We start from the raw sequence: 10738 nt of genomic DNA on the forward strand, positions 1-10738 counted from the left end.
ACGAGTTCCTATAGCTATAATGAGGAATGTACTTATGACAATTTTTGAATCTCTTAAAGTACTCTCACAGGTCGATCCAGTGCAGTTCCAAACTGGCACCTGTGCAAATGATTTTTGACCATTATGTCCTTGCAGCACAAGAAACGGTGCTGTAAATCATACTACACACTAATCTCTGGTGGTCATAAATCGTCCATCAGTTAGATGACCTTGATTAGGGATAATTTTTGATTTAAATATTCAATGTTCACTTATCAGGTGTTTCTTTATCCAAGACATGGTCTTGATACCCTGTTTTGAATATTTCCATAAATCGAATGGACTCATTATTTAATTCTAAACCACAATTAAATAGCAATGGAGCGAATGATAATTTTGCTCAAAAATTAATTACTCCATTAATGAATGGTTTCAATACAGTGTCTTACCTTAAAATAACCTGTTTAATTAAAACACATGTGCAGGGAGTTTCAAAGCCAGTCTCCAACGTGCTTGATTCCCATTGCCTCAACGTGCTTGTTGTGTTTCACTTGAGGCAAAGGTTTAGTCAAAGGATCGGCCACATTATCATCCGTGCCGATCTTGCAAATTCTGATTTCACCTTCGGATTTCCATTCCCTTATCATGTGAAATCGCCTTTAAACATGTTTGACCTTCTGGTGCTCTTTTGGCTCTCTAGCTGAGCGATAGCTCCATTGTTGTCACAGTAGAGATCTATCGTACCCTTGATGAAGGGTACAACACCAAGTTCACTGACGAACTTCCGAATCCAAACATCCTCCTTAGCAGCTTTTAAAGCAGCCAAGTATTCGGCTTCAGTCGTAGAGTCTGCAATTGTGCTCTGCTTTGCACTCTTCCAGCTAAATGCTCCTCCATTTAGGAAAAATATGTACCTGACTGTGACTTGAAGTCGTCTATGTCAGTCTGGAAGCTAGCGTCGGTGTAACCTTCAACAACCAGATCTTTATGGCCACCATAAACCAGGAATTTATCCTTGTTCCTTTTCATGTACTTCAGGATATTCTTAGCCGCAGTCCAATGCGCCTCTCCTGGGTTTGATTGGTATCGGCTCGTAGCACTAAAGGCATACGAGACATCTGGCCTGGTACATATCATGGCATACATGATCGACCCAATTAGCAAAGCATATGGAATATGATCCATTCTCTCTCGCTCAACAGATGTCTGTGGACACTGTTTCTTGCTTAGAGTTATGCCATGGGACATGGGTAGATGCCCTCTCTTGGCATTCTCTATGTTGAATCGTGCCAGTACTTTATCAATGTAAGTACTCTAGCTCAATCCAATCATCCTCTTAGATCTATCCCTGTAGATCTTGATGCCCAATATGCACTGTGCCTCTCCTAAGTCCTTCATTGAAAAGCACTTTCCTAACCAGCCCTTCACGGACTCCAGTAATTTTGTGCTGTTTCCAATGAAAAGTATGTCATCGACATACAAGACTAGGAATGCAATATCACTCCCACTGACCTTCATGTATACACAAGATTCATCAGGATTCTTAATAAAACCAAACTTGCTAATGGCTTCATCAAATCGCAGATTCCAACTTCTGCTTGCAAACCTTTCCAGCGTTGCCTGGATCGACAAAACCTTCTGGTTGTGTCATATACACAGTTTCTTCCAAAATTCCATTTAGGAAGGCGGTTTTGACATCCATCTGCCATATTTCATAATCGTAATATGCAGCAATCGCTAGGATGATCCGGACGGATTTTAGCATTGCAACTGGTGAAAACGTTTCTTCATAGTCAATCCAGTGGATTTGTCTATAATCTTTTGCCACCAGTCTAGCTTTGTATATCGATACATTTCCATCCTTGTCTGTCTTCACTTTGAAGATCCATTTGCAACAAATGGGTGTATAACCCTCGGGCAAATTCACCAAGTCCCAGACTTGATTTTCAGACATGGAGTCCATCTCGGACCTCATGGCCTCTTGCCATTTTACAGAGTCGAGGTTCGTCATAGCTTGCTTGTATGTCGCTGGCTCATCACCATCCATGACTAGGATGTCCTGATCATCGGTTAAGACGATACCGAGGTATCTGTCTAGTTGAGATCTTTGCCGTTACGACCTACGAAGGGTAATCGGTTGAGCATTTACATTGTCTGTTTGATTTTGGCCAATCTTCCCAGCTGCTTCCAAAGCACTTAGATTGTCAGTTTTATCAGGTTGACATTGTTGCTCGTCCTCTCGAACTTTGTCGAGTTCGATTTTCCTCCCACTTGTCATTTTGGAAAGGTGTTCCTTCTCCAAAAAGACACCATCACGAGCAACAAACACTTTGTTCTCCGATTTATTGTAGAAGTAATACCCTTTGGTTTCTTTTGGATATCCCACAAAGAAATACTTATCTGATTTGGGGTGAAGTTTGTCCGAAATAAATCGCTTGACATATGCTTCGCATCCCCAAATCTTGAGAAAAGACAACCTAGGAGGTTTCTTAGTCCATAATTCATATGGAGTCTTTTCAACAGCTTTTGACGGAGCGCGGTTCAGTGTTAGTGCCGCGGTTTGTAGTGCATGTCCCCAGAAAGAGATAGAAAGTTCACTAAGACCCATCATTGATCGAACCATGTCTAACAAGGTTCGATTCCTCCGTTCGGATACTCCGTTCCATTGAGGAGTCTGGGAGGTGTCAACTCTGAAAGAATACCATTTTCTTTCAAGTGATCGTCGAATTCATGGCTCAAATATTCGCCACCTCGATCCGATCGAAGTGCTTTAATTTTCTTGCCAAGTTGATCCTCGACTTCTTTCTGAAATTCTTTGAATTTCTCAAAGGATTCAGATTTATTCGACATAAAGTAGATATAGCCATATCTATTAATGTTTGTTGACGAAGTTGAACATTTAGATGTCTTAGTTAACGGTATCAACTTTTGTCTAATCATATGTAAAAAAAATCATGCTATTTCCATTGAACATGTACTTGCAACACAATTTTGAAACAACTATTGTCAAAGTCTTACATGCAAAATAACTAGGTGTCCAACACCATAGATCATAGTATATTCAAAAGCATGATGAAAAACTAAGATTAGTTTAATTACATGTCATAGACAAAATAGTGCATGCAAGCACGACCGAAAAAACCATCTTCGTCGTCTACTTGTCCATGCACCAACACTTGATAAGCTTCTCACTTGGTCCCTGAAAAGGCAACATTAAGTGATTCATATTTGGTATCTAATACCTATGATAAGCGTAATGCACAAGTGTTTAGGAAGATACCTGAGGCAGATGCTCCATTATTCTCCTCTTTTTCCTTGAAAAGCTTGCATTCTCTTTTGTAGTGGCCTTGCCCACCACAATAGAAGCAACGCATCTTCGCCTTGACCTTGAAATCCCTCCTTCTTGATGGTCTTTTGGTTGCCCCAAATGAGTTAGCTCGGTGAAATAGCTCCACCACATTCTTTAAAGAATGTGTCTCCTTTCTTTCAGAAATATATGCCCTTAATGCATCATTTCCTGAGTGGAGGGAAGTGAGCATAATATGACCAGCTATTCCATCTTCTAATGGAATTCCTAGGAGTTCCATGTGCTTGAAGAGCCTAGTCATTCTTGCCACATGGGGTCGGAGGGGCATACCTGGTCTCAACTTGGTGTTGCAGACTGTAGACCAAAGATGGTACCTCTCTTTTGCAAGACAACCTTGATCCGATGGCTTCACATTCATGTCTGTAAGTGACCTAGTCACTTCAAAAAAGAGTCCATCATTGTTGTCGTTGAAACTCTTAGAGAATCTCACACCGACAACATCTCTTAGTCCTCCAAGGAATAAGTCCGGAAAAGAGAATGGAAGTTTTTCTTTCCATTATTTCGGGATGGAGTTAGCTATGAGCTGTGACACTAATTTGCAATCATTGGAGCATGCACAATAAGTTTCGTCACTCAATGTTTCTTGCTACAAAGGGTTGGGAGGGAAGTATCCAGAACATACTCCTTGGAACAACTCTAGAGAGTTTTCCTGAGTTCCTCTTCTCATTCTTCAAGGTTTGTTAAGTTAAGCTTGATAGCTAACTTTTTGGGAAGTTCCGGGCACACATGGTTGTTGTTTGAGTTACTTGCAGACATTGTTCTACAATTGAAAGAACTTGAAATGAAAAACCATTCATAATCCAATAAGTTGAAATTTAAAAGCGTTCATGCATATTTTCAATCTTATTGAGCATTTTGTCCACGCATTCATAAATTGTCCCTTATGGGCGAGAATAAATGATTCTGAGATCCCAAAGATCAAGAAATGGTTAATCATGATTTCGCTTGTCTTAATCATTAAATATCTTAAGGTAAGCAATCCAATTGCTAATAGCTCCAAGCTACTCTCGGTTTGATAAAATGTCGTATCTAATGCATCCTTGACATTTTATCTCTTTTGCCACGACATCTAAGGACTCCTTACTGATATCGTTGAGCTTAACCAAGACAACTTGTATACCTAGTATACCTTACGTTCCTAGGGAAGTAGTGATGCCTCGCTTTGGCGTAGCCCATCACATATGCGCATTAGTTCGGTAAGTGTTGTTCTTGGAACGACAAATTTTAGCTCAATATTATTAAGGGACCTAGGGTTTCTATGTTGGTTTGATTTAAGTGAACTTAACTAATCGTCGCAACATATAGAAATCCTAGACATGCATCTAACATTCATATATAACAATATATATATAAAGCATAAAAATAGATGCATTTGGCAACTAGCATGACCCCTTGAAATCTTCAATTTCAATGGGTCTTCATATTGGCTCGTCTTCATCGAAACGTCGTCTTGAGACATCTTGGCCAAAATAAATAAGCTAGCTAGAACGACTAAGATTAATCTAAAGTACAAAAATACTTAACGGTTCGCAGACCGTATTTAGATTTACAAAAATACATAACGGAACGCAGTCCGTATTTTCTATCCTAGTCGGGCCTCACTAGTTACCATTTTCAATAACCTATTTTGAAAACAATCTTCCATTCACCCATTCACTATTTGTGAATGGCCCATGCAAATTACGAAATACATAATTAAACACGCAAAACTAGTAACTAACTTAGGTGGTTAATCCAATTAACGCGCCTAATTAAAACTAGTCAAAATTGTTTAATCCATTGTTTCTAAACGCAAATTGCTCACGTAATTAACTAAGCTCCCACTAAATTTTGCATCCATTTGATTAATTAAGTCGGCATAACCCATAATTTGTCAAAGTCAAAATTTTGCAAAAGCCGGAAAAACTGAGGTGTAACCTCGTTAAAATAATTACATAAATAATTTAAAACGGCAAAAATTTTCGCAAAATTACATAGCTCAAAATCAAGAAAAAACCCCACACAAGCACCTGGTGGGTGCGCACCATGGCTGCTAGGCAGCCCACGCCTTGTGCTATGGTGCGTGATGCTAGCATGCTGCGCCCAGCGCAGCAGGCCACGCTGCTAGCACCAGCAGCCTGCCAGGCATGCTACGCATGCTGGCTAGCAAGCTGGCGCCTGCCAGCAAGTGGTGCGCTGGGCTGGTGCTTGCTGCCATGCTGCCCAGCAGCATCCCCTTGCAAGCCAGCCCCTTTCCATTGCTCCACGCACATCAGCCCCAAGCCTCCCTAGCACACAGCAGCCACTCAAGGCACACCCCTGTGCGCACCATAGACAGCCACATGTGGGCTGCTAGGCAGCCCGGCTAGCCTTGGTGGCGCTTGGGTGTTTTTGCCTCGATTTGCGTGCCATTTCTCGGGATTTTATTCCGATTTATGTGTGACATAAAATTAATCTAAATTTATTTTACAATTAATTTAAGGGCAAAATGAGAATAAAATAAGTCCAACTTAATTAATTTCAATTTAACGATGCACAAGCCTAAATCATCCAAAATTTATTTTGAAATAATTTAGGTTTTCCTTTATGCTTAAAATTGAAATAGCTATGTCCATAATTAATTTTGCCAATATGCAAATTAATAATGGATTTGACAAATGGGAGTTGGAAAAATAAATTAACCATCTAATGATAAAAATTTTCCAACTTTCATACTTGTGTAAAATAACAAGATTACATCTTCAAATATGAAGATTAATCAAATATTACTCACAAGTATTTGAACTTGATGGATTTTAATCAACCAAACATGAAAAATACAAACTTTGTTCAATATGGAATTTAGGGTCAGGGTTCCAATCATTTAAACCTTTAAAGATTAGAACTTTAACATTTTAGGAACTTAAAATTACAAGTTCACAACAAGTTTTCACATTTTATTGCAATTTATTTGCAAAATTTGTGAAAAACAAGTTTATGTGAAAAATGGTATATCAACTTAAGCACTAATAAAAAAAACTCCATTATTATGTTTAAGGATATATTTAAAACCAATAGATTAGTGATGCAAATGTGCATTTAATCTAACCTTGTAATGCTTGCATTAATCAAGGCTTAAAAAGAATTAAAATTTTTGTTGAAAAACGAAAAACCCCAGAAAAAATGGGTTTCTGGTTTGAATTTGGCTTCTGGACAGCCCTTAAATGGGTTGAAACTGTTTCAGAAGGTCGATTCCGACCAAAATTCACTATTTTTGAGCCAAAATCTGGGTTCGACAGCCAAATCGAAAATAAAACCGAGTTTTAAAATTAATTAAAACGAGCTTCTAATCTAATTAGAAGAACATGAACCAGAAAAATAAACTCTTTTAAAACACCTTAATTAATAAGTAATTGCAAAAATTAAAAGGAGCATGGCTCCGATACCGCTGTAAGGTATCGTAGTGACCGTCACTACGCGGAAAGAAACCCGCCAAGACGTGCCCCCATAATAAATGCAATTAACAAGCAAAACAAAATTAAAACACAAGAAAGGATAAAAGATTATACCTTTGATGCGTGCTTCGCTAAACTATGAGCTCTTACTTGAACCTCGAAAACACGAGGCCTCCGACGGGATCGTACCCTCAAACCCGACCCGAGCGTCCTAAGTCTCGAAGGTTAGTCGAGACCCGGACAAATAAAACTATGAGTTTTACGAATTAAGGTTTACTCAAATTAAGAATTGCCTTTTCATTCCACTCAAGGTTGTGTCTTTCCCAATACCCATACCTTTGGTATTTATAGGGAAATGCACCCTTGAACTTCATTTCCCAACCAATGTGGGAGATTGAGTAATTTTGATAATTAATTTATTTCCAAAATAAATTAATAATTAAATCAATCACAATGCAACAAGTGTCAAGGAGAGAGAGAGAGAGTTAGGTGAGACCAAAGGCTTGGGGGGGACCATTGCCTTGATCCCCAAGCCATTGCTCCAAGTAATGGTCCCCACTCACCAAAAACTGCCTAAAACAAGGGCTGCTGGGTTGCTGCCAGCTAGCACGCCAGCTAGCAGTGCCAGCTAGCCCAGCCAGCTAGCACCAGCCCAACCAGCAGCCTCGCATCCCCAGCTAGGCAATGCGTGCTGGCGCTGGGCGATGCTTGGCGCTGGTGCTGCGTGCTAGTGCTGTGTTGTGCTAGCATGCTGGCACTGGCCTAGCACTCCCACGCAATCTCTCGCACACTCACACTGCTACGCATAGCCAAGGTCACGCACTTGCTAGCAGCGCATACCCAGCACACGCACCACATGCATGCGCACCAACACACATACGCACCACACGTACTGCTAGCCCAGCCAGAGTGCCTAAGCACGCAAGGGCCTAGCGTGCGTGGTGGGCGATGGTGCGAGGCATGCTATGGCATGCGATGGTGCGAGGGACGCAATGGCCTGCGATGGTGCCAGGCATTCACGCACACGCAAATGCGCTAGTGCCCAGCATTGCGATTGTGCTGTGCGTGGTGCTAGTGTGCTGCGATAGTGCCTACGCACATGCACACACACATGGGTGCTGTGTTTGGTGCGATAGGGTAGCGATGGTGCCTAGGAATCATGCTAGGGATGCGATAGCGCCTAGGTACTCATGCCTCGCCTTGCACACCATGGTGCGCCTAGCACACACATGTTGCGCCTAGGCTTGCGATGAGCTAGCCTAGCCTAGCTACGGCCACACTCATACTTGTTGCTTGTGATTTTGTGACGCTCGGTCTCGACGCCCTAGGCTCGATATCCGAAGTCTGTATTCGTAAAACTCTGTCGACTCATTAAATCCTTCGGATTAATTCGTCATCTCGGATCGGTTGTTCGATTGGGTTCGACCCGAAGGGTTCAGTTAAGATTAAGCTGTAATATTAATTATACCTTAATATTACTGATCGAAAGCGGCCTCCACCTAGGCATTCCGATCACTTGACCTCACTGAAGAATTAGCTCTGTAATAATTCTGAACCCTCTATCAGAATAATACACTTGTTGGAAGGACACCATTCCTTTCATGCCTCACCAAAGAAGAGGAGCAAGATCGAGGCAAGGGAAAGAGAGCTAGAAAAATCTTAGGTGGATAAACTAAGGTCCACATGCAATGCAACAAAATTAGTAAGCTATAATGACCCAAATGTGATAAAATTGGGGCCTGTAAGTGCTGCGAAAAGACTTATATTCCCATCAATGAATACAAAGGGGGATGTTACTGAGGAGTGTTTTGCTCAGGGTAGGGAATCTAAGGTTATGATGGTGCATAAAGGTGAGGGGGAGATGGCGGTGCTACGGACAGTGGGGCTGAGAAGGAGAGAGGGTGATGATGCTGTAGTGGAAGAGGGAGCGACAAAAAATAAAAAAGAAGGCCAAGCAGGAGAGGAGAGGGAAGGGAGGGGGATAAAAAGGTGGAGACTAGTGTAGGGGAGGGAGGGGTAGAGTTACTGGTGAAAGATACTATCTTTAGAGCAGCGCAGGAGGTGAAGTTTGATGACTTAGCAGAGGGGAATGTTGAGGTGCAGGGGGTTAAAAAGGAAAGTAAGGGCAGGAACTCAAGGAAGGTAAAAATCTTAAAGGGGAAAAGAAATGGAGGGGGAGGGGACAAAAGCTTGGCAGGAAACAAAAGAGAAAGCTGGGAAGGTGAGGGGGTTGGGGAGGATGATATGCAGATGGACGTTGATACAACTACTGATGAAACAAATAAAAGGAGAAAGGTGGCGGGCCCCACACCATGGGCTCTCGGTGAACAATGAATTACGCTCTCTCATGGAATTGTAGAGGTTTGGGGAATACCTCGGCGGTGAATGCTCTTAAAAATGTTGTTTTCCTAGAAAAACCCCAATTGTTGTTTCTATCTGAAACGAGGTTGAAGAGTAATGAGATGGAGAAAATAAAAGTAAAGATGAAGTTCAATAATATGGTGCCAGTTTGCTGTGATGGGGTGGGAAGGAAGCGTAGTGGAGGAGTTGCTTTGTTATGGAAGGACACTCTAGATGTGGAGATCAAATCCTTTTCCTTAAACCACATTGATGCTTGGGTGGAGTGGGGGAGCAATATAAGATGGAGGTTCACAGGAATTTATGGACATCACGAGGAAGAAAATAAGCATAAAACGGGCCTTCTTCTGGAAAACCTCCACAGTAAGCACAGTGGTCCGTGGATTTGTGGGGGTGCTCTAAACCTTATGCTCACATCTGATGAAAAAAAGGGAGGGAAGGAATTCAATCTCGTGGAGGCTGAAATTATGAGAAATGTTGTTAATGTGTGTGAGCTGGAAGACTTGGGATATTTGGGACATCCCTTCACGTGGACTAATAATAGAGGTGGTGAGAAGAATGTCCAAGAGAGGCTCGATAGGTTCCTTGAAAACAAAGAATGGAGGCAACTTTTCTCTGGTGCTTTTGTAACCCATCTCTCAAAGCGTAAATCTGATCATGTTCCTATACTGTTATGTATCAGTGACGGTGTGGGAAAGGCTAAGAAGAAAAAATTCAAAAAACGCTTCAAGTTCGAGGAGATGTGGCTAAGAGAGGAAATGTGTGCTGACATTGTGGAAAATGCGTTGAGTCGAGGTGGAGATATATGCTCAAAAATCGCCCATACATCCATAATTTGAGTGCCTAGAGTCGAAACAAGTTTGGTGACTTTTTGAAAGAATTAAAAGACTGTCGAGCCCAAATGGAGGAGTTGATGAAAATGGACCAAACTGATGACATTATAGCTCAGATGCGAACACTTGCTGACCGAATGGATGAGCTTGAACATAGAGAAGATCTATATTGGAGACAGTGTAGTAGACAAAACTGGATTCGTGAAGGGGACAAAAACACAAAATTTTTCCATCAAAAGGTAAGTTAGAGGAGAGCTAGAAATCAGATTCGGGTGATAAAAGATGCGGCTGGAAATAGTTACAAGGATGAATCTCAGATCTCAGAAGTGTTGGCAAAACATTTTGAAGATTATTCACTTCGGGTGGGCATCGAGAAGCGCAGGAAGTCATTGACAAGGTGGATACAAAAATTTCGGAAGAGCAATACTAAGAGTTGATAGCTCCTTTTAAGGGAGAGGAAGTCCGAGAAGCCCAATTTCAAATGCATCCTACGAAAGCTCCGGGTCCAGATGGTATGTCAGCAATTTTCTATCAAAAATTTTGGAACATTATTGGCGTTGATGTGATTAATAATTCTTTGAGTATCTTAAATAATGTAGGAGATATAGGTCATATTAATCAGAATCATGTAGTTTTAATTCCGAAAAAAGACGTGTGTGAGTCTCCTGCTGATTATAGGCCTATTAGTCTGTGCAATGTATTGTATAAAGTAATAGCTAAAACTCTGGCAAATAGACTAAAAAACGTACTACCTACTATTATTTGTGAAACTCAAAGTGGTTTTGTCT

General features: G+C 41.2%; 1 protein-coding gene across 1 annotated transcript; it reads left to right on the plus strand.

Moving 5' to 3' along the window:
* Positions 1 to 9089: 9089 nt before the first annotated feature.
* On the plus strand, positions 9090 to 9956 carry LOC110717303. Its single transcript, XM_021895955.1, has one exon. The coding sequence runs from the start codon at positions 9090 to 9092 to the stop codon at positions 9954 to 9956; it is 867 nt and encodes a 288-aa protein (XP_021751647.1).
* The last annotated feature ends 782 nt before the right edge of the window (positions 9957 to 10738 follow it).

Source organism: Chenopodium quinoa, unplaced genomic scaffold (genome assembly GCF_001683475.1).
Source record: "Chenopodium quinoa cultivar QQ74 unplaced genomic scaffold, ASM168347v1, whole genome shotgun sequence".
Taxonomy (NCBI): Eukaryota; Viridiplantae; Streptophyta; class Magnoliopsida; order Caryophyllales; family Amaranthaceae; genus Chenopodium; species Chenopodium quinoa.